General features: G+C 50.5%; 1 protein-coding gene across 9 annotated transcripts in view; it reads right to left on the bottom strand.

Moving 5' to 3' along the window:
- The window catches only part of RANBP3 (RAN binding protein 3), a 355,000-nt gene that overhangs the window by 214,571 nt on the left and 115,528 nt on the right, over nt 1–24,901 (bottom strand). For all 9 annotated transcript variants that reach the window (XR_013603675.1, XM_078669890.1, XM_078669894.1 and 6 more), the window contains 2 exons: nt 14,536–14,628; nt 6,344–6,453 (listed from right to left, as the gene is read on the bottom strand). Coding sequence is in view for 8 of the 9 variants with exons in the window: in XM_078669890.1 (XP_078526016.1) it covers nt 6,344–6,453; nt 14,536–14,628 (203 nt within the window). In the remaining variant the exon portion in view is untranslated. The remainder of the gene's footprint in view (nt 1–6,343; nt 6,454–14,535; nt 14,629–24,901) is intronic.

The raw sequence follows: 24,901 nt of genomic DNA on the forward strand, positions 1-24,901 counted from the left end.
GGCGTCTGCAGGCATCCCCTGCGGCTCCGCGTCCGTCGTCGGCGTCGTGCGCCGTGATGACGTCGCTGGAGTATATAGACGCCGCCTCCGCGCGCTGACGTCAGTTCTTTGTACACAGCTTTTCCGCGCCAGAACACGCAGAGCCAAGTGAGAACCAACACTGGTGCCATTTGAAACTAGGGCCCTGAAAGGGATGTCCTTAACCCTAGGTATCAGTTCGCAGAACGGGGAGGATGGGTGGGGCGGTAAGGAATCTAATACTAACTACTGTTTCTTACAGATATATCGTTACCGAAGGTAAGTAACTTGTTCATCTGAAAGAAACAGGTTAGTATTAGATTCCTTACCTTAGAATAGATACCCCAGCAATACCAACCCCGGTGGTGGGTCTGCGAACCAATACAATCCTACACCAGAAAGTCCTGGAGGACCGAACGGCCAAAGAAGCCATCCCTCCGGACTTGACTGTCCAGGCAGTAGTGCCTCGCAAAGGTGTGCAGCGAGGCCGACGTAGCCGCCTGGCAAATGTCCTGCAAAGGGACTCCCCGGCCCAGGGCAGTAGTAGCCGCCGTGGCCCGAGTGGAATGGGCCCTCAGCCCAACCGGAGGCTCCTTCCGAGCCAAAGAGTAGCACGCTTTGATGCACAGAACGACCCACCGAGAGATGGTCCGTTTATGTACCGCCCTTCCCTTCTTCGCACCCACGTAGCCCACAAACAGTTGGTCATCCACCCGGAACTGCCGTGTGCGATCCATATAAAATGAAAGCGCACGTTTTGGGTCCAGACGATGGAGCCGCTCCTCATCCTTTGAAGGATGCGGAGGCGGGAAGAAGGAGGGTAAGGTGATGGACTGCCCGATGTGAAAAGCAGAGACTACTTTGGGCAGGAAAGAAGGTCTAGTTCTCAGAACCACCTTGTCTGGATGAATTGACAGGAAAGGAGGTTTGACAGAAAGAGCCTGGAGCTCACTCACCCTCCTGGCAGAGGTGATGGCAACCAGGAAGGCCGTCTTTAAAGTCAGGAGACGGAGAGGACAGGAATGAAGCGGCTCAAAGGGAGCGCACATCAAGAAAGTCAGAACCAGGTTCAAGTCCCACTGAGGCATCACGAACGGAACAGGTGGATACATGTGCGTGATGCCCTTCAAGAATCTTGTTACAATAGGGGACCTGAACAAAGAAGGTTGATCAGGCAGCCTCAGAAAGGCCGAAAGGGCAGAAAGGTAGCCCTTGATAGTGCCCAGAGCAGAGCCCTGCTGGGCAAGAGAGAGAAGAAAGAGGAGAACCTCGGAAAGAGGGGCAGAAAGAGGGTCCACAGCCTTTGCTGTGCACCATGCCACAAATCTGTTCCACCGGCAGGCGTATACCGACTTTGTGGAGGGACGCCTGGCTGCCAGAATCACATCACAAACCTCAGGAGGCAAGTCAAATGGCCTCAACTGTCGCCGCTCAATCTCCACGCATGGAGGTGGAGACTGGACAGGTTCGGGTGGAGGACCGTCCCCTGCTGCTGCGACAGAAGGTCCTCCTGAAGGGGCAGGCGGATCGAGGGACCGACTGACATGCTGAGTAGCTCGGGATACCAGTACCTTCGAGCCCAGTCCGGAGCCACAAGGATAACTTGGGCCCGGTCGCGCCTGATCTTCTTCAGCACTCTGGGCAGAAGTGGTATAGGCGGAAAGGCGTACAATAGACCGCAACTCCACTCGCGCCGAAAGGCGTCGCCGAGCGAGTGCCGTCTTGGAAACTCCAAAGCGCAGAACAGATGACATTGCGCGTTCTCTTCTGTGGCGAATAGATCTAACCAAGGCTCTCCCCATTGCAGAAAGAGGCCTTTCGCCACGTCCGAGTTCAGACGCCATTCGTGATCCACCGAGCACCGACGGCTGAGTTCGTCCGCCCTGGCGTTCAGAGAACCTGCCAGGTGTTGAACCGTCAGAGTCACACCCTGACGTTCCAGCCATTGCCAGAGACGCAGAGCCTCCTGGCAAAGGGTCCACGACCCCACTCCGCCCTGCTTGTTGCAGTACCACATGGCGGTGGTGTTGTCCGTGAACACCTGCACTACACTCCTGTTGACAAAGGGGAGGAATGCCTTCAGTGCTAGGCGAATCGCCCGCAGCTCCAACATGTTGATATGGAGCCGGGACTCCGCCGGAGACCAGATGCCTCTGATCTCCGCCTCTCCCAAGTGGCCTCCCCAGCCCTGGAGGGACGCGTCCGTCACAACTACGTGCTCCGGTTGGGGAAGGGAGAGGGATCTGCCTCTGACCCAATCGCGGTCCGTAAGCCACCACTGCAACTGTCTCGCAGTGCCCTCCGAGATCAGGACATGGTCGGATAGGTTGCCTTGATGCTGGGCCCACTGAAACTTCAGGTCCCACTGCAGAGCCCGCATCCGCCACCGGGCGTGATGCACCAGAAGGATGCAGGAAGCCATCAGCCCCAGCAGCCGCAGCGTCAACCTGACCGAAACCCGGGATAACGGCTGAAAGAGTGGAATCAGAGCCTGAATATCCCGGACCCGCCGTTCCGGAGGATAAACCCGAAACTGCGCCGAGTCGAGAACCGCTCCGATGAAAAGGAGCTTTTGAGAGGGACACAGGTGTGATTTCGGCACATTGATGGAAAACCCCAGCTCGTGCAGGAGGTCTGCCGTCATCTGAAGGTGGTGGACGACTGTCTGGGGCGAGCCCGCCTTCAACAACCAGTCGTCGAGGTAGGGGAAGACTGAAACCCCTAACCGGCGCAGATGAGCTGCGACCACCGCCATCACTTTCGTGAACACCCGTGGGGCGCTGGTAAGGCCGAATGGGAGCACGATAAACTGAAAGTGCTCGTGGCCTACCGTGAACCGCAGGTAACGTCGGTGGGCCGGCAGGACGGGGATGTGAAAATACGCGTCCTGCAAGTCCAACGCCACCATCCAGTCTTGTGGGTCCAGAGCAGCCAAGACCTGAGCCAAAGTCAACATCTTGAACTTCTGCTTCCGGAGGAAGCCGTTGACGTTCCGTAGGTCCAAGATAGGACGTAGGCCCCCCTTGTCCTTCTTGGGTACCAGAAAGTAGTGGGAATAGCAACCACACCCTACTTCTGGCCCAGGAACGCGCTCGATGGCCCCCTTGGCCAAAAGGGCCATAACTTCCTCCTGCAGAAGTGTCAAGTGGTCCCCCGACACACGGTGGTTCTGCGGTGGCATGGCTGGAGGAGTGGTCTCGAAGGGGAGGGAGTAGCCCCTTCGGACGAGCTGCAGCACCCACCTGTCCGATGTGACGGTGCGCCAGCGGGAGTGGTGATGGCGAACCCTGCCACCCACTGGCGTCGCATGGGCCTGAAAGCTCGGACTAGGAGGATTTGGAGGCTGATGCTGCGGGGGAGGTGTGGCCTGACCTCGCCGCTGTCCCCGACCGCCTCCACGGCGGAATCCACGGCCGCCACCGCGTTGAGAAGTGTTCTGCGGTGCGTGGCTGGCAGCACGTGTGGGACCGCCCCTTTCGTGGCCACAAAAGGAGCGAAACGAACCCGTTTGCTGGCGCTGGGTCGAGAGACCCAAGGACTTGGCCGTGACTCTGGAGTCCTTGAAGCGCTCCAGCGCGTGGTCCGCTTTGTCGCCAAACAGGCGACTGCCATCGAACGGCATGTCCATCTAAGTATTTTGGACATCCGGCGAAAAGTTGGCGGATCTCAGCCAGGCGTGGCGACGAATCGCCACCGTCGTGGACATCGCTCTGCCTAGCGAGTCGGTCGTATCGAGACCACACCTGATGGAATATCGTGCTGCGTCTCGGCCTTCAATCATAGCCTGACCGAGCTTTGCCCGTACCTCCTGCGGGCATTGTGGCAGACACTCCGCGACCGTATCCCACAGAGAGTGGGTGTAGCGGCCCAAGAGGCATGCGGTGTTGCAAGACCGCAGTCCCAGACTCAGGGACGAGAAGACCTTCTTCCCATACTGGTCGTACCTCTTAGATTCCCGGTCGGGCGGGGCCGACGGGAATGCGGTTTGGGAAGTCGAGGCCTGGATCACCAGACTCTCAGGGGTGGGATGGGTGGACAGGAACTTGGGGTCATCCGGACACGGACGGTGGCGTCTGGCCACGTTCCTATCAACAGGCGAACCTGAAGCGGGCCTGGACCACGTGCCCAAAAGAACGTCTGTCAAGGCTTCGTTGAACGGCAGCAGAGGCTCCTGTGGGCATGACTGCGGTTTGAAGACCTCAGTGAGGATGTTAGGCCTCACGACCGCGACGGGGAGCTCAAGGCGCAAGGCCTTGGCAGCCCTCAGCAACACCACTGAGTAAGCAGCCCCAGCCTCCGAGGCCACAGTAGGAGGCGAGACAAAACCAGGGTTAGGAGAATCGTCCAGACCACTGGCATCACCCAAGTCACCTGTCCAGTCCACGTCGTACTGACACTCGCGTGACAGAGGGTCCTCAGACCCCTCCCAACCCTCTCCATAATCTGCATCCTCACCATATTCTGAGTCAATGATGTAGACCGGCTCCTCGGGGTCAATGGGCCCCATCGGCGCCAGACTCGGCGTCGGATGACGCCGGTCCGACTCCGCGTCCGGAGTAGGAGAGGGAATGGGGGTGGCGCCGCCCGGAGCCGGCGCCGGAGCCCCGACGCCAGCCGGCGTCGGAGTCCCGGCGCCGCGCGGAGGCGGCACCATGGGTTGCCCCGATGGAATCGGCGCCGGAGAGGCCGGTGGACCAGCCGGCGTCGACCCTGAAGGGCCCAGCGGCGCCGGGGCCGGAGCCGCCGGCGTCGGGGCAGGAGCACCCGACGGCGTCGGGGCAGGAGCACCCGAACCGCTCGGGCCCCCGGACGGGACCACCGGGCCCGCAGGCCCCGTCGGAGGAGACAGCGCCCTCATGGCCATGAGGAACTCCTCTATCTCCACGCGCGACGCGCCTTGCCCAGGGACCGTCGGGTATGGAGCAGGCAGCGCCGGCGACCCACGCGGAGCCGCGGCCACCCGAACCCCCGGCCACATCGCGCGAGCGTCGGGGGGGAGTCGGGGGTACGATGACGACGCCCCGACTTCTTGTGCCTCTTACCTGAGGAACCAGAGGAATGGTGACGACTTCCGGAGCGCTCGTGGTGGCTCCGCGACCGCTCCCTCGACCTCCGGCCGGACCGGGACCGCTCCTGACACGGGGCCGACACCCGGAGCTCGAGTAGCTTGCGGGACCGCTCCCGTCTAGCCTTACTCGTCAAGGCCCGGCAGTCGACGCAGGACTCCACGTCGTGGTCCGCGCCCAGGCACCGGAGGCAGAGTCGGTGGTGGTCCGTGACCGACATCGTGCGGTCACACCCGTCACAATTCTTAAACCCGGGCATCCTATCAGCACCTTCGAGTTAGAAAGAATCAAAAAACTGGAGTACTGCTCTTCGGATCTGCGCTAACTGGCGCGGAAAAAAGAAGAACTGACGTCAGCGCGCCGAGGCGGCGTCTATATACTCCAGCGACGTCATCACGGCGCACGACGCCGACGACGGACGCAGAGCCGCAGGGGACGCCTGCAGACGACGCCTACCGACGCGCAGGGGTACTGCTACGCAAAAGTTTCCGGATCCAGACTGACGCCTGGGGATATTCTAAGGTAAGGAATCTAATACTAACCTGTTTCTTTCAGATTCTAATAACGCAATAAAAGAAATGAAAAAAATGTTTTAAAAAACATTTGTTAAAAAAATTGTCTGTTTAAATAAAGGAGTATAGTATATATTTTGTAAAAAGCTCTCCTGGTTCTCATGTGGGCAGGACAAATTCAGTGCCTATAAGATATAATGAAGATCCACTAGAGAACATGGTTTCATATTCTTGCTTTACCTAGCTCAGTACTTCAAAGTGAAGTTCAATAGTACCACACAACAGGCGATAAATGCAATTCAATAACTGACTTCTTGAGTTACTGTATTTCAAAAGTTTATATACAGTTAGCAAAATGCTTAAAACTAGCAAAATATCTAGTACAGTTTTCACCATTTACCCATCCATTGTTATCGGACATGGAATAGGGACGTTACTGTCACAAAGTCATACACTCCAGATTGTCATCAGTCTACTTATTCACTTATATATATATATATTTTTTTTTTTAAAGACTTTGCACTTTCATGTATTTAGATGCAAGGGAGTGAGAGTGGATGAGAGCAGCATAAGAAAAATTAAATTTTGCCCTTATAAATTTGCTTGATATTTACAGGCACACGAGCGGTTATTTTTTCATCTGTAACTGTACCGGGAAAAAAACAAACTAAAAAAGTTTACCAATAATTATAAAACTCCATTATACCCGGCCTCAAACATGTCTGAAATCATCCACATAACACTCACCTTATCTTCAGTACCAAATACACTTCTTGACGCAGTTGTGTTATTTAACAAGCAACTTGTTCCACTGGTGTCAGGAGATATATTTAAACCATTGGTACCACTGCTGAGAACTAGAATGAGAAACAACAAAAGAGTTACAGATAGCAGAACGAAAGGAGTCTGGCAATACAACGAAATATGTTTCTTCAACATTCATGCTCTATTATGTGAATCACGAGACACAAGCATTTAGACTTATACTACAGTCTACAGAATACAAAAATAACAAAAGTCAATGTTATTTAATATATAAACATACATTTTCAAACCAAAAAACGAATAGTTTTCTTACCTGTCGGTGTAGTTTTGCAGCTTGAAGATCTTTCTGGATTCACTATGCTGTGCATTATTCCGCGGTCTTGTGGTTGGGTCCGGATTCGTAGTCTTTTCTTTGTTTTTTTTTTTTTTTTTCTCTTTGCCCAGGTGGGCGTCGGCGTCACACCCCCTTTGGGTGTATTTCCGGTGACGTCGGCATGCTTCCTGCGGAAGCTCCCACTCTTGGGCGCCATCTTCGGGTTCTTTTTTTCCGTGTTTCTTTCGTTTCCGAAGTAATGGCAATGTTCTTCTTAGTTTGTATTTACCGCTTTGTATTTTCAAAGTCTATTCTTAGTTAACCACCTCTTCTCTCTCCAGCCTCATCTTTCTGGCGGAGGTGGGTGGGTTCGCTAGTGAATCCAGAAAGATCTTCAAGCTGCAAAACTACACCGACAGGTAAGAAAACTATTCGTTTTGCAGCGTGAATCTTTCTGGATTCACTATGCTGTGCATAGATTTTGTAGCGGTTTCTCATCTCTGTGGCGGCTGGGTGGAAGATGAGCGTTGGGTGTTGAATATGTGCTGTAGCACCTTCTGTCCCACTTGAGCTTCCTTGTTCATTTGTATGTCCACACAGTAGTGCTTCGTGAACGTGTGCACCGAAGCCCATGTTGCCGCCAGGCATATGTCCTCTATGGGTGTGTTAGCCAGGAAGGCTATTGTAGCGCCCTTCTTCCTGGTGGAGTGGGCACGTGTCCCCTCAGCCAGTTCCTGTCCTGCCCGTTTGTGGCAGAGTTGGATTGTTTGTGCGATCCATCGTGCAATGGTCCTTTTGGTTACTGCTTTGCCCATGAAGCTGTTTGCGAAGGACACAAAAAACTGTTTCGTTTTCCTGTGCCCCTTTGTCCTTTCAATGTAGTGCATGACTGCCCTTCTGGCGTCCAGGGTGTGCAGAGCTCTCTCTGCGCTGGTTGTGGGTTTTTGGAAAAAACTCGGTATCTGTATAGACTGGTTCATGTGAAAATTGGATACCACCTTCGGCATGAAGTGTGGGTCAGTCCTCATCACAACTCTATCGTTGTGTATTTGTATGTATGGTTCTTGTAGCGTCAGCGCTTGAAGCTCGCTTACTCTGCGTAAGGACGTTATCGCAACCAGGAAGGCTGTTTTCATAGTTAGCATCTTTAGGGAGGCCTTGTGAAGTGGTTCAAAGGGCTCTTTCATGAGTTCCGTTAGGACTGTGTTCAAGTTCCATGCAGGTGGCGGCACCCGCTTGGGTGGTGCGATCCTTTTCGCTCCTTCTAGGAATCTCTTCACCACCTGTGATGTGAAGAAGCTCCTGCACGTTTCTCCCCTTGTGTAGGCTACTATCGCTGCCAAGTGAACTCTTAACGAGGATGAGCTAAGGTTCTTCTCCAGTAAGTGCGTCAGGTACCTTAGCACTGTGGAGTCCCTCTTCATCTTATTGTGGAGTCTTTCCTGTCTGCACCATATTGTGAATCTTTTCCATTTCGCAACGTAGCACTTTCGAGTGCTGGGCCTTCGTGCCTCCCGAAGTACCCTCAGGGTGCTTTCTGGTAGTCTCAAATGTGCGAACTCTATGTCCTCAGGAGCCACGCTACTAGGCTCATGCTCTCTGGCTCTGGATGCAGTACCTCTCCGTTCTGCATGGACAGTAGATCTTTCCTCCTGCTGAATCTGTGGGGTGCACACTGTGTCATCTCCATGATCTGCGAGTACCAGGTCTGCCTCGCCCACTGCGGTGCGACCAGTATCAGTGTCATGTTGCTCGCTCTGCACTTGCTCAGTACTCTGTGCATCAGTGGTATCGGGGGAAAGGCGTAGGCAAATGTCCTTGACCAATCTATCCATAGGGCATTCCCCAGTGTCCCCTCCTCGGGCTGCCTGGATGCGAAGTTTTGGCATTTTGCATTCTGGCGTGTGGCAAACAGGTCCACCGATGGTGTCCCCCACCTGTCGAACAGGTATCTTGTCTCCTGAGCATTGAGCTCCCACTCGTGGGATGCCGATGTCTGCCTGCTGAGCCAATCGGCTTGTATGTTGTCCTTCCCTGGTAGGTGTATGGCTAGCAGGTCTATCTTGAGAGGGATGGCCCATCTCCATATCTCCTGCGCCAGCGTTGAAAGCGGTGCGGACTGTGTGCCCCCCTGCTTGTTGATGTAGAACATCGCAGTGGTGTTGTCTGTTTGTATCAATACCCTGTGCTTGTACAGTCTTGTTTGAAAGGCCTTCAGTGCAAGGAAGATTGTCTTCAATTCTAAGTAATTGATGTGCTTTGTGGCATCCGTCGGTGTCCACAGTCCCCTCACCTTGAGCTCCTCCATGTGAGCGCCCCATCCCTTCAGGGATGCGTCTGTGGTGATGGTCACTGTTGGCGTTGGGGGCGTTAGAGGCTTTCCCCTTGCTATGTTCTCCATGGTCCACCATGTCATCTCCTTCTGCACTGCGTGCGTTACAACCACTAGATCCTCCCAACTGCCTGTAGCTTGTGACCATTGCTCCTGTAGCCATTCTTGAATGGGTCTCATGTGGAGTCGTACATTCGGTACCAGGTGGATGCATGATGCCATCATCCCCATGATCTTGCTCGCCGTCCTCACTGTCCGAGCTTGTCCCTTCCGGTAGAGGCGAGTTTCCTTCACCAGCGCCCTCGCCCTCTTCTCGCTGGGGAACACCTTGCCCTGTAAGGTGTTGATCTGTGCTCCCAGGAAGATCTTCACTTGTTCCGGCTCCATTGATGATTTCTTCCAATGGATGGAGAACCCCAGGTTTATGAGCGTGCTGGTCACTGTATGTGCGTGCAGCTTGCATTTCTGGTATGAGTTTGCTTTCACCAGCCAGTCGTCCAGGTAAGGGTATACATGTATTCCCTGCCTTCTTAGGTGCGCTGCGACTGCTGCGAGGCACTTTGTGAAAACTCTTGGTGCCGATTTTAGACCGAAGGCCAGTGTCGTGAACTGGTAGTGGCTTTCTCCGACGGTGAACCTGAGCATGTGCTTGTGCTTCCTGTTCATTGGGATGTGCAGGTATGCGTCTTTGAGGTCTATAGTGACCATGAAGTCCCCGGTCTGCAACTGTGGGAGCACCTCTTGCAGGGAGGTCATTTTGAATTTTTGCGTTCTTATGAATTTGTTCACGAACCGTAAATCGAGAATGGGCCTCATTGTCTCGTCTACTTTTGGTACCAGGAAGTATGTTGAGTATACTCCTGTGTTTCTTTCCTTGAAGGGTACCCTTTCTATGGCCTGCTTCTGCAGGAGTTCTTTTGCTTCTTCCTGAAGGCACTGCAGCTGCTTGCTTGCTAGCGGCTTTCTTCTTGGTTTTCTGCTTGTTGGCCTCGCCTCCAACTCTATGCAGTATCCGAATTGGATAATGTTGAGGATCCATTTGTCTGATGTGATTCCTCTCCACTCCTGGAGGTGGAATCTTAATCTTCCTCCCACTGGTGTCCTGTGGTCGTAGGTGTCTAGTTTGTCTTGACCCATCTGTACGTGCTGCCCCCTGGGATCTTTTTTGTGGGTGGGCACACGGATTTTTTTGAAGTCACTTGGAGGTGGGCTGCTGGCCCCCTCTTCTATTTTGTCCCCGTCCATTTCTCCCTCGAAAGGACTGGCCTCTTTGTTGGTACTGCCAGGGCTGTTTCTGATGGCCCTGCTGACCCTGCGAGTCTGCCTGGTGCGTTTGCTGGAAAGCCTGGTGTGATGTACCTGGCTGGTTTCCGCCTCTTCCGCCGGGCCTCCGTGACGGGGTGCCCCTCTTGTTCCCTCTGAACTGCAATGCTCCCATGGATCTTGCTGTTTCGTTATCCTTCTTAAGTTGGCTGAGTTGCTCATCAACTGTTTGTCCGAAAAGCGTACTGCCGTTGAATGGTGTGTTCAGGATGCTGTGTTGCACCTCCGGTTTGAAACCGGATATCCTGAGCCAGGCGTGTCTCCTTTCCGTGACGCCCATCATCATGAGCCTGCTGGCGGTGTCTGCCCCATCCAGGGCCGTCTTAAGGCAAGAATTTGCAGCATTCTTCCCCTCTTCAATTAGCTTTTCGGCTTTCTGCTTGGCATCCTGGGGCAAGTCCTTCACCAACTGCCCCAGTCCCTCCATGATTTGGTACATGTGTCTGTTTACCAGGGCGTTGGAATTAGCCATGCGCCAGTGGGTCGCGGCATTCCGTTCGATCCTTCTGCCCACCAGATCCATCCTTTTGCTCTCTTTATCCGGTGGCGGGCCCGAGGTAGTGGGTACGTTAGCCCTCCTCCTTGCTGTGGCCGTGATAATGGAGTCTGCGGAGACCGTGCCCTGAATGTAGGCCGGGTCCTTTGCGGCATGCTTGTACTTCTTCTCAGTTCTGGGAGTTACTGCCTTGCATGTTGCGGGCTCCCTGAAAGCTTCCTTCCCCTGAGCCAAGACGCTCTCGAGCATCGGGAGGAACTGGCTCCTCGTTTGTGTTGGGAGCAATGTTTCCAGAAGGAAGTCTGCTTTCTGCTTCTCTTCGTCGAGCTTGAGCTTGAAAGCTGCTGCGGCAGATTGTATCACCGCGTTGTAGGCCCCGATGTCGTCCGGCGGCGAGGGCCTCGAGGGGTAGGTGTCGACCACCTCCTCCGGGCTGTCGGTGTCGACATCGATGTAATCTACCTCCTGAAGGTCATAGGGCGCCGACTCTGTGTCTGTCCTGCCCTCATCTTCCTCCCCATAGCTGTAGCTCTCGTGGGGATTCTCGTACTCCTCCTGGTCGTCGAACACCTCGACGTCCTGGTCTTGCTCGGTGACTTCGGCGACCTCTTCTTCTTCCTCCTCGACCGCCTCCAGCACTGGTGGCTTGGTCTTGTGAGGGATCGTGAAGGCCTTCATCCTTGCGTCGAAATCTTTTTTCCGCTGCATGAAGTTCTCCATTTCTGCCTCGAGGCGCCTTCTTTTCTTTTCCATCTCGGCCGCGTGTTCCGCGTCGGATGGTTCCGCCGCTCTCTTCGACGGATGGCTCGTCGCCGTGCCTCTCGGAGTCGAAGTTTTCGACGTCGAACCGGATATCGGGTCTCTGGTCGTCGTCGACAGTTTCGGGTCTTTCTCCCTCGTCGATCGATCCTTTTCGGGGACGATTTTCGACGTCTTCTGCTGATCAGCAGCTCTCGGCGCCGGGGACTCCTTCTCTGAGGATCCGCTGGGCCTGGGAGTAGTCGCGGACGCCGCCTTTTTTGGCGTCGGCGCTTTCGGGGTCTTGCCCTCGATTTTTCGAGACTCAGAGTCTCTCGGGTTCTTGGGGGCCGAAGAGTCTCCTACCTTGTCAGAAGTCTTCGTGTAATCGGTCTCTACGACCGTGTAGCTGTCGTCTTCGGCGGCAGCGTTGTCTTCTTCCTCGGAGGACATCCCCAGCTCGTAGAGCGACGGGGTCGGGGCCTTCCCCTGCAGGGCGGCGTGTGCTACCCTCTGCCTCTCTCTCACACGAAGGGTCTTCGGGGTGAAGGCGGAACAGGCGTTGCAGTCTCCGCTTTCGTGGTCCACCGGTAGGCAAAGGTTGCATACCGGGTGCTGGTCCTTCTGCGCGTACTTGTGGTGGCAGTTACGGCAGAACTTGAACGGCGTGTTGTCCATCCTCGAGCGTCCAGGGCCTCTCTGGTCGCGTGTTCGTCGACGGTCGTCGAAGATCTGGATGGAAAACGCCTTATCTTTGCTTGTCTTTCGTCGGTGAAGTCCCCTGGAGTCTTCAGATGACTTCTCCTCGTCTTTTCTGTATTTTCTTTCTTCTTTCTCCAAAAATGTCTGGAGCCCAAACGGGAACGATCCAGACCCGACCGCGGAAAAAAAGAATCTGAAGATGGCGCCCAAGAGTGGGAGCTTCCGCAGGAAGCATGCCGACGTCACCGGAAATACACCCAAAGGGGGTGTGACGCCGACGCCCACCTGGGCAAAGAGAAAAAAAAAAAAAAAAACAAAGAAAAGACTACGAATCCGGACCCAACCACAAGACCGCGGAATAATGCACAGCATAGTGAATCCAGAAAGATTCACGCTGCAAAACAAAGGTTACATGGACGTTATAGTTTGGGCCAGATTTTACTCATGCCTTGAACATTCAGCTGTTGTAATTAGCTGAGTTAACTATAACTCGCGCCCTCGCAATGCACTGCTTATGACCTCACATATTACATCACTCATTACATGGTCAGTGACATCACGGATGACATCTCAATTGACATTAGTGATGACATCATCCACAGCATCAATGATGACATCATCCACAGCATCTCTGATGCACCCACTCACACCCCTTTAGAATCATTTATACACCCACTGCCACTACCAAACAAACATTCACACACCCATTCACAGAGCCATACCAGTACTTACACACCTAGTCACTGATTCATTGTTCTACATACACACACACACACACACATCCGCACCCGCAACCCCCCCCCCCCCCCACACACATTCCCATAAATTATCACCGGGAAGGTGGCGGCCCCGGGGGATGCCTGTGTGGTTGGAGCTAGAGCCCCCTATGCATTATAACTATATTAAAGCTCCAGGGTAGTGGCAATCCCCGTGGCTGATGGTGGGGCGTGGGAGGAGGCGGGGGGACGGACGGTCGTGGCCCGCCCGCATTTCAAAGTATTAGCCCCGGGGAGATGGCGGCCCCACGCATCTTAATGTCTAATTGCCCCTGGAACCTGGCCCACCCGGGGACCTAAAGTAAACAAAACGCGGGAGTCCGCGCTTCAGTCAAAAATTGATTCGCAGATCCACCATGAATCCCAGCGAAATTTCTTTTAAAATATGCTTTTTCTGGTTTTGGAAGCCCCCTGAACAGGCAATAGGAATGAAGGTGTTTCTACCCTGCACCCTTTTCTTGTTTTTTAACCTTTTGTCACAACAGCAAGTCTCCCAGTGATAGCGCTGAGAGCTGGAAAGTGTGTGGAACGCCCTGTTTTTATAGGAACTACTCAGCAGTCAAGTTCACCATCTTGATGAGGATTACCTTCCCTCGAATGACCCGGAAAAAAGCTCGGAGGTCATGTTGCATGAATTACTGTTCTAAGTAATTGATGTGGCATCCTTCACATGGACAGTCATGTAGTTGATTTCTGCACAACAGCCTAAGAGAGGAGTCAATGGTGAAAGTCATCCAATTGGACCCGGCGAGAACAAGACGTGGTGTTGAACCAGAGTTCTAGGGAACTTGTCGGAACCACATGGTGGAGAAAAAAACAAATAATCTAACAATGTTGCCCATGCCTGTTACTGGTAATGGGTGGAGAAGAAAGACAACTTGCACACGTCCAAGCCCAGCACTAGATGGCTGGAGAATGCACAGCATGTATAGCTCCAGCTACATATGCCACAAATCATGTTTTTCTAGTTTGAATAATGGGAAAATGCTTCTTGATTGACCCAAGAATATATTTATGCTTCAGCAGTTGAAAGAATTCTATTCTGTTGTGGTTGAATTTTCTAATATCCACAAAAAAGACATTTTTGTTTATGATATTTTTAGATCTGTGGACCATGCAGTCTGGGCTAGGCAAAGATTAACAAAATATATATATATGCCTTTAAAAGAATGTGTCTTTCCTTGGTGCTGTTCTAAAATAGCAAAAATAGCATAGGACCTCATGATAGATTGGAATGGGGAATTCCTTTGATGGTGGCGAAACAATGCACGAGAAAGCTTCCACATTTAATCAACTTTTCAAGAAAGCCCCACAGATTATAATAATAGGCTAATCCATTTACTGAGATGCTTTTAAATCTTAACACTAACATGCATCCATGACATCACCACAGCAACATTTTATTAAGGCCCTAAATGTGTAAGTTCCTTGTCGTATACCGGCTAGAAATGTTATCCTTGATATACAAGTAATTTCATAATGAAAGTTACTTACCTGTAGGAGAGAAAGACTTGGGCTGGGGAGCCTGCAATAACGCTGGACGCAGAACACTTCTTAGTTGTTCTTTCGGTTTCTGGCTTGGAAGGCCTATGCAAGTTATTTGATGAAAAATAAAAAATGTTTAACCACACATGCACAATGCTCCAATTCTCTAAGAACTTAGATCTTACTCTTTCTGGTATCATTTTCAAAAGTATTATTAAGATATTTATTAAAAAGGGTGATAATTACATTTATCACATTATCCGGTAAAAGGAAAATTAACCTAAAAATAAGGAAAACTGACCTAAAAATATGGTGAAACAACATGCATGTAAACAGTTCTCGAGTTATAACTAAGGCTCAGTTTTCTGTTTTTACTGATTTTTCCAAATAAATACAGACAGAAAACATTTTTCTCGTCTGTATTTATTTTTAAATGTGGATAAATATGGAAATTGAGTTGCTTTTTGAGTAATTATAAATACTGTCTGCCATGCCTGCCAGGAGAATAGTTGTGTGAATTGATGTTGAAGGGGATTAAAAAGAAAAGAGTTTTAGTAAAGAGGCTTTAATACTAGTAGATATGCATTTCATAAAAGTGCATTGATTTATCTTCCTGCTGGTGTTCACATCATTGAAATCTGGCAGTGAGTCAAGCATGAGTGCATATTTATCGATTAAATAAATGTGGAAATATACTAATTTCAGCTTAATTTTTCCACGAAACCCAAAATAAATATGGATAAATACAGACTGAAATGGTAAAATAAAAAAAATACCATAAAACCAGAAGCCCTAGTTATAACTTAAGAACGATTTAATGCGGCCAAGCTAGGTCCTTTAAAAAAACCTCACAAATGTAATATTTTTCTTAAAAAACAGTTTATTCTTTCTTCTAGATGTGCAAACACCATACCATTTGTGAAAAGCTCTTGGAAAATCCATATTCAAGCTGCTTTACCCAGCTTTACTGCCTAAAGACTTAATATGGTATGTGGTGCTTATTGCAGAGCAGTGAGGACAGTCCTCAGGCAGGAATTTTAAATTAGTTCTTGCTGTTTACATCGTATCACCTAAGCATTCTTGATAAGTTTAGATTTCCTCCTCTTATTTCTTTTAAGGAAAGGTGCTCTCTTTTGTCTCCTTTTATGTCGATATAAGTACTCAAAAGCCATAGAAATGACAACAAGTCAGGTAAACAAGGGCACTTTAGATAGCTATTTGCCTGTCTTGACATTTTGGGATGGAAGCACGGTTTACAATTGAGACACAGAGAGATGCATTTAAATATGTTCTAAGCTCAAAGTCTCTATGACTCCCTATGTGACCTGGGACACCAAGGGATGACACCAGACTCAGATGTGAAATCCCAACCCACTTTTCTAAGGTACCAGGGACTATTCCTCTGCCTCTTTGGCAATGACCTCCAAATGTCCCACTATCCTTTTCGGTAGTTCACTATCCATGGTTTAGTTGGTAATAAAATCAGAGAAATTACTTTCAAAAGCACATATGAAGCAAATTTATACAGAGGTACTATAAGGCTATGCCAGTTCACAGCTACGGTGTACCTGAACGGATGAAAATTACAAGTCAGAATTAGTAGAGAATAGGTAGTAGTGTTTCTTCTTGACACTTCAAGAGATACATTTAAAACATCTACTGAAAATTATTAGGCAATAGATGCACTCCTTTCCACCTGATGTTATGGAAAGACATGGAAGATGATGTACATACCGTAGGAATCCAGTAACCAGGCTACCAAATTCAGTAACGTTAAAGTCTGTTGTAATAAAATGACCTGAGGTCCATAAAATACTGATGGAAATTTGTTACCCACCACTGACTTGGCCATTCCAAGACTTTAAAAAATAAACTAGTCATTCCTCATTCATATCAGTTTATTGGTCTGAGTTGGTAGTAAAATGGAGACATATGTCCATTTTCAATAAAACCTTTCTGCATGGTTCCCGCTATATTGACAAAAGGATTTGGCATTTTGCATTTTCTCCCACTGCAAATAAGTCTAAAGCTCAATGATCCATCAACTGAAATATAGGATGGTGTAGCTCCTCTTTGGCTGCATTAAAGGGCCAGTGAAGTTTTTTTTTTTTTTTTTTTTTTTAAGGGCAGCCTTTCAAACCGATTTCCTTTTTTCAGCTTCTTTTCTTGATGCAAGGGAATTAGAATGAATATACTTGAAGCATGCTCTACGTTTATTTCTAAATCTACCTTCAAAAAGAAAAGAAAAAAATAAGGGACCACTAGATATGCAATTGTGAAGGGACTCAGTGAATTGGCAGAAACCTTTCATGCTTATGAATACTGTGAGAAGTTGGCCTGATGTGCAGTGTTCACTATTCTAGTGATCACTATATATCAGTCCAAACAACCCTTATTGATGATTGGTTGTAAGTCAACCTTATAGACCAGCTATCCTAGTAGCATGGATACGAGCAGTCTAAGGCTAAGACTCTAGAGGGTGTGTTAAGCCAGCTGTTTTACCATCACATTACCCCTTGAACACCCAGTGAAAGGACACCACACAAGTGTTATGAAAATAAACAGTGTATTTATTAGAATCACAACAACCCTGTACTCTTTATGAGGACAGGGTGCTAGGCACACAACAAAACTCTTACGAAAATACTTAAGTTAGCACGTTATACACAAATGCCCGAGGGGCACGAAAAACCATATATTCTAAAAGTGGAATGCGAAATTACTAGCAGGTAAGTACAGTACTAATAGGCTTTGGAATCGCTAGGACTTGACTATAGAATCGTTAGATTACTTCTAGGAGGCCTAGGGGACTCGGGTGCAGAGTGTGCACTCTCACGCGGGATGCGGGACAAAGTCTATGGAAGCTAGTAAAGGCAAAGTTAGTGTTCACGGGCGAACCCGACCTGGTAGGAAGAAAACGACAGTGGATCCTGACCCTAGGATAGTGAGGCTATGCTGGGACACCGAAGTGCCGAAGTTACCTAGCCCAGGGGCTGCAGCTGCATAGGTCTGAAAAGACGTCGGGGATCTCGTTGCCGGACCAGGAGCCTGGAAGAAGGAAGTTGCTGGCAGGCGACCAGTGAAGGAAAGTTCGATGGATCCAAGCCTGGATCAAGGAAGAAGAAACCTGAAAGCAGAGGGGACCAAGTTCTTGAATCACTAGCCAGTGATTAAGTGGGCACCAGGATGGCACCGGGCGAAGTCACCTCGACTAGGTGAGTGGGCGACGCTGGCTCTGCAGATCTCACGGACCAGGAGGCGTTGTCGGCGACCAGGATGGAGAGGCGAGCTGTCCCACGATGGATGAAGCTGTCGGCGTCGAAGTTACCCAGGATTGGGCAACAAGCCTTGGCTAATTCAAGCCCACGCGGTGGACTCAAAATGGCGTCTTGAGTGGACCAGGAGGGTCCGGGGTGCTCCTCTTTTGGAAGGGAGCAAGGGCCAGCCTGGAGCAACCAGACCAGCAGCAGAAATGTCGTCGGGCGTCGTTCAGAAGGCCACAAGCCAGCGGGCTAGTAGCCAAACAACGCGGTGAGCAGCAAAAAGCAGAAGGGCCCCACGCAGTTCGTGGAGATGCTGGGAGGCTGCACTTCGGTGCTGGAGCCGCTCAGGGTCGGGGCTTCTCGGACCCCAAAGCACTCACCAGGAAATTACTCGGCGGGCTTGCTGGAAAGAAGTCGTGCAGTCTTGAAGATGGCCGGTCCCTCGAGGTCTCGTCACACCCACGAATCTCAGCGTGACTGATGATGCAGGTAGAGGTCAGAGGTGCCAGGGAAGCCGGTTCTCGTCGAGCTGGGCAGTCTTGATCCGGAGGAGAGACTTGCAGCAGACCGCAGTGTTCTTAAGATGGTGCCTGCGGATGCAGGGTGACTACTCCTTAGTCACAAGGGAGAAATCTTAGGAAGAAGTCTTGAGTTCCTTTTGTGGAAAGTAGTTTCAGGATTCAAAGATGATCTGATTTGGAAGGGGGCCAGTTCCTACCTTTATCCTGTAAAAAGGGGCTGGCACGCGACTAAGTCCTGCCCTAGGGGTGGGACTAGGAGGGGGGTGGTTACACCCACTTCCTTGGCGGGCTTTTCCCCAGCACAGGGTCTGGAGTGACCCTGGAACTGGTTCCAGCCAGCCTATGCACAGTGAGCACCGGGGTGCCACGTGCAGTCACCTTCCTCTAAAGCCCTGCCTACCTACAATACACAAAACCCTGTCTGGGACGGTGCTGGCACCGCCCCTGGCAGGAAACCCTTTGTCCTTATCTCCTGCTCTGGGAGGACTCCCAGCAGCAGGAGGGCAGACTTGTGTCTCGGTGGCAGCATCCATTTTGTGGAGCTGAGGCTCTGTTTGACTTTAACCGGGGTTAGGGGTTACATACATGTCGTGTCCCTCTAGAAGGGTGGAATGCTAACCCCGTCGCCAGAATTGGCGAGGGGTTAGTATTCCAATTCGTATGACACCTTACTCGACATGTTTTGATAAAGCGATACCAGAGTTGGCATATAACCGCGAGGATTATAATGCACTTAAGAGTATATGGTATGCGATATCATGGAAACGGCTAAGGGATGGATCCCGAAAGCCGCAGACAGGCTCAGCTCATGCCAGAGCACCATCTCACACGATTCCAAGCACTCTGCCTTCAGGATTGTTAAGGCCTGCCATAGGAGTGACTGATAGGAGATCTGTGTGTCCATTTTAGGGTTAGATATAGGTATACTATATCTAAAGCAAAGGGTGAGTACACCACCTTGCTCCAGCTGTCGTGCAGCCAGTTGTGTCAGTTTAGTTAGTCAGCCCAGGGGTGGCATAATACATGCTTCAGCCCCTGGGAGACTTCTGGGTACACCTCAGCCCTGGGTACAGGGACTTGGAGAGGGCCCAGTGCCAATTTAGTACCTGAGTACAATTTGGATAGAGAGAACAGCTAGGCTGTGGGTCTGATTAGCAGGCCCACAGCCAGGGAAAGTCGTAAACCAGTGCAGCAAAAAGCAAAAAATCTGGGTGATCATAGGATTGCAGACCCTACTCTCCTACATGACCCCCCCCCAAACTTTGGGACAATAAACTAACCTTGACCAGGTGAGTCTTCTTGCTCTAAGTGGAAATACCTGGAGAGCCCATCAGCATTGCTGTGATCAGTACCAGGTCTATGCTCCACTGTAAAATCCATCCCCTGTAGGGAAATGGACCACCTAAGCAGTTTGGGGTTTTCACCCTTCATCTGATTTAGCCACAAGAGGGGCTTATGGTCTGTCTGAATGGTGAAGTGAGTGCCAAACAAGTAGGCCCTCAGCTTCTTCAGGGCCCAGACCACAGCAAAGGCCTCCCTCTCAATAGCTGACCAATTTTTCTCTCTGGGTGTCAACCTCCTACTAATGAAAGCAATAGGCTGATCATTACCATCAAAATTCAGTTGAGACAGAACAGCCCCCACACCCAACTCAGAAGCATCTGTTTGGACAATGAATGGCTTGGAGTAATCTGGACTCTTTAGGATAGGTGCTGTGCACATGGCCTGCTTGAGGTCATTGAATGCTTTCTGACAGCTTGCTGTCCACTGAACTTTCTTTGGCATCTTTTTGCTTGTCAGGTCATTAAGAGGGGTCACTATGGACCCATAATTTCTGACAAACTTCCTATAGTACCCAGTCAGGCCCAAGAAAGCTCGAACCTGAGTCTGGGTGATTGGAGGAGTCTAGTCCTTGATGGCCTGTATCTTACTCTCCAGTGGCTGAACCTGGCCTCCACCTACAAGGTGGCCCAGGTATACAACCTGTGTCTGCCCTATCTGGCACTTTGTGGCCTTGATAGTGAGGCCTGCCTTTTGCAGGGCCTCTAACACTTTCCTCAGGTGGACCAGGTGATCCTCCCAGGTGGAGCTAAAGACAGCAATATCGTCTAGATATGCTGCACAGAAGTCATCCAGCCCAGTGAGGACTTGATTCACCAACCTTTGGAAGGTGGCAGGTGCATTTTTCAGTCCAAAGGGCATTACCACAAATTGATAATGCCCTCCAGGGGTAGAAAATGCTGTCTTGGGTTTGGCCTCCTCAGCTAACCTGATTTGCCAATACCCAGCTGTCAAATCAAATGTACTTAAGAAGTTGGCAGAAGCCAATTTATCTATAAGTTCATCTGCTCTTGGTATTGGGTGGGCATCAGTCTTAGTGACTGCATTGAGGCCTCTGTAGTCTACGCAAAACCTCATCTCTCTCTTACCACCCTGGGTGTGAGGCTTTGGCACTAGAACTACTGGGCTAGCCCAAGGGCTATCTGAGGGCTCAATGACTCCCAACTCCAACATTTTCTGCACTTCAGTTTTGATGCAGTCTCTAACATGATCAGGCTGTCTGTAGATTTTACTCTTGACAGGCAGACTGTCTCCAGTGTCAACATCATGGGTACACCAATCAGTTTGGCTGGGTGTCAGAGAGAACATATGTCTGAAGGATTGCAAGACTTGCCTGCAATCCTGTTGCTGATGTTCAGTGAGGCTGCCACAAAAGACAACACCATCAACTGATCCATCATCAGGATTCTGAGTGAGCAGGTCTGGGAGAGGGTCACTCTCTTCCTCCTGTCCCTCATCTGTGGCCATGAGCAAGCTCATGTCCTTCCTGTCAACATATGCCTTGAGCCTGTTAACATGGAGCACTCTGAGAGGGCTCCTGGGAGTTCCAAGGTCCACCAAGTAGGTAACCTCTCCCTTTTGCTCAATGATGGTGTGGGGCCCAGACCATTTGTCTTTCAGAGCTGCTGGGGCCACTGGCTCCAGCACCCACACCTTCTGTCCTGGCTGGTACACAGTCAGAACAGCCTTTTGGTCATGCCAAGCTTTTTGAAGTTCTTGGCTGGCCTCCAGGTTTTTGGATGCCTTTTCCATATACTCAGCCATCCTGGAGCGGAGACCAAGTACATAGTCCACTATGTTGGTTGCAGGCTTTTTGAGAGGTCTCTCCCATCCTTCCTTCACCAAACACAGGGGTCCTCTTACAGGATGCCCATACAGAAGCTCAAAAGGGCTGTAGCCAACCCCCTTCTGTGGGACCTCTCTGTAAGCAAACAAGAGGCAGGGGATCAGGACATCCCATCTTCTCCTAAGAGTTTCAGGTAGTCCATGAATCATCCCTTTCAGGGTCCTGTTGAATCTCTCAACAAGCCCATTGCATTGTGGGTGGTAGGGTGTGGTGAACTTGTAGTTCACACCACACTCCTTCCACATTGCAGTCAGATATCCTGACATGAAGTTTGTACCTCTGTCAGAAACGACCTCCTTAGGGAAACCCACTCTGGAGAACACTCCAACTAGGGCTCTTGCCACTACAGGGGCTGTAGTGGTCCTAAGGGGAATAGCTTCAGGATACCTGGTGGCATGATCCACTACCACCAGTATAAACTTGTGCCCTGATGCTGTCTGGGGTTCCATTGGACCAACAATGTCAATCCCCACTCTTTCAAAGGGAACCCCCACCACAGGTAGTGGTATGAGGGGGGCCTTTGTTGTGCCACCTGACTTACCACTGGCTTGGCAAGTGACACAGGAGCGACAAAACTCCTTGGTATTCTCATTCATATGGGGCCAGTGAAAGTGTGAGACAAGCCTGTCCCAAGTCTTTGTCTGACCTAAGTGACCTGCAAGGGGAATCTCATGGGCCAAGGTGAGAAGGAAACCTCTCAGAGACAAGGGGATGACCAGCCTCCTGGTTGCACCAGGCTTGGGGTCTCTTGACTCAGAGTACAGGAGTCCATCTTCCCAGTATACCCTGTGGGCACCTGTGGCATTCCCTGCAGCCTCAGCAGCAGCCTGCTGTCTGAGGGGTTCAAGGGAAGGGCAGCTCAACTGTTCCTTCCCCAGGTCTGCTCTGGAGGGTCCCCCTGAGCCCAGAAACTCAACTTGATCAAGTTCAAGCTCTTTAGGCTCAGTTTCCCTCAGCTCTTCCAGATCAGCCTCCTCAGAGACTTGATCCTCAACCTGGGGCAAGGGGGAAGGCAAAGCCTTACCCTTACTGCTCTTCTTCTTGGAGGGTGTCTGGTCCATCATTTCAGGATCCAGCACCTGTTCAGTGGGGCATTTTCTGGCCTGTGACCTAGTCACAGCAAGCACATGTGCTGGCAAGCCTAACATTTCCATGTGAGTCCTCTGCTCCACTTCTGACCATTGTGATGACTCCAAATCATTGCCCAACAAACAATCAACTGGGAGGTCTGAACTGACTACAACTTTCTTTTGTCCCTTCACTCCACCCCAGGAGAAAGCCACAATTGCCACACTATGACTAGTAGTGACATTGCTGGCATTGGTCACCAGGAAATCAGTACCTGGCATGATCTGTCCAGGGTCCACAAAGTTAGGTGTCACCATGGTGACACTGGCACAAGTGTCCCTATAGGCCTGAGCCATTTTGCCATTTATCAAAGGTGTCTGCCTGTATTTGCCCAAAGTATTGGGACTTATTTCAGGGGACATATCCATATCCCCTGTACAGACAAGGACAGCCTGAGTGAGTGTGCCAACTAAGTTGTCAGACCCCTCAGTACCCAAGGTTAACCCAACTAATGCCTTGGGAGGTGCACTACCACTACTGACTGTACTAGGGGGTGCAGTTGCCATAGGGGCTTTAGTGGCAGGAGTTTGTCCTCCTCTTTTGGTGCACTCACTAAACCAGTGAGATTTACTTTTACAGTACTGGCACCACCTTTTTGACTGGCCTTCTTGAGTCTTCTTCTTCTGGGAAGCCTGACCCCCACCCTCTTTGGTTTGTTGGGGACCTGGTGAAGACTTCTGGTCATTTTGCTCATTCTTAACATTACCCTTCTGGTCTGCTTTCTTCTGACCACCCTGGTTCTGGTTCTGGTTCTGCTTGATCCTTGTCCTGACCCATTTGTCTGCCTTCTTTCCCAATTCTTGGGGAGAGGTCAGATCTGAATCAACAAGGTGCTGGTGCAACAACTGGTTCTGACAATTGTTTAAAATTTGTTCTCTCATCATTAGATTATACAATCCTGTGTAATCTGTAACCTTGCTACCCAGCAACCAGCCCTCCAAAGCCTTAGTGGCACAATCCACAAAGTCAGACCAGTCCTGAGACTGAGTTTTCTGGGTGTCTCTGAACAGCAACCTGTACTGCTCAGTGGTTAAACCAAACCCATCAACCAGTGTATTCTTCAGGACCTGGTAATTGTTAGCATCCTCTACTCTTGTAGTGAGGAGCTTATCTCTACCTTTACCATCAAAGGAGAGCCACAGTATAGCTGCCCACTGACTCTGGGGAATGCCCTGCACAGTGCAGGCCCTCTCCAGAGCAGCCATCCATTTCTGGATATCATCCCCTTGCTTAAAGGGGGGCACTATCTTAGTCAGGTGTTTAGTATCTAAACCCTTCTCTCTATCTCTTGGGAGATTGCTGCCACCAGTGGGTGCTAGCCCACTCATCTGCTGCTCTCTAGCAAAGGCAAGCTTCTCTTTGGCCAGGGCAAGTTCTTCCCTTTCAATCCTCAGTTCAGCTTGTCTCATTCTAGCTTCATGCTCTTTTCTCTGAGGGGAAGTAAATCTCCTCTGTGGAGGATTCCTTCTCCCCTGAGAAGAGGCATTAGAGTGCAGAGATCTATTGGAGTCCCTAGAAAGAGATCTATCTCTCCTAACTCCAAGGTTAGGCCCACTTCGGGTTAGTACTGGGGGTCCCCCAGATCCTAGCCCAAGTAAGTCTAAGTTGGTCCTGGTTAGCCTTCTGACTACCTCAAGACCTTTGTCTACCTCATCCCCAGAGAGTTCCTCCTGATCCTCCTCCTCCTCAACTGCAGTAGCAGTGTTGGGGAGGTCTGGATCCCCAGAGGTCCCCTCTAAGGCTGGCATGTTCTCATGTAACTGAGAAAGCTTTCTGGCAACATATGTCTCTAAGAGACCTATCAGAAAGGGAATGGTGGGGTTAGACCCCTGCTTCAGTTTTCTGGAGACACAGATTTGTCTCATCTCCTGGAAACTGAGAGCTGCATATCTTGAAGTGACCTGTGGAGGGTCAACACTGACCAGGGGAGTCTCAGTAGAATCTCCCTGGGTAGACATGCTTTTCTAGTGAGGTGTAAGTGGTGCACTTACCTACACTATATGTTTGCCTACTGATCCCTTGCTAGAGTTGTAGTTTAGGGTGTGCTAGGCCCTAGGAGCTACAACAGCTGGTTCAGTAGAACTCAGAGTATTCTAAGCTAAGTTATATGTACCTTTAGTACTTATGTGATCTTTCACAAGATATTCTTAGGGCATGTGTGGTAAAACAACAGCAAGCTCAAATCCCAACCGCTGCTCACCAATGCGAGAAGTTGGCCTGATGTGCAGTGTTCACTATTCTAGTGATCACTATATATCAGTCCAAACAACCCTTAT

The sequence above is a fragment of the Lissotriton helveticus genome, chromosome 12 (genome assembly GCF_964261635.1).
Source record: "Lissotriton helveticus chromosome 12, aLisHel1.1, whole genome shotgun sequence".
NCBI classification, from domain to species: Eukaryota; Metazoa; Chordata; class Amphibia; order Caudata; family Salamandridae; genus Lissotriton; species Lissotriton helveticus.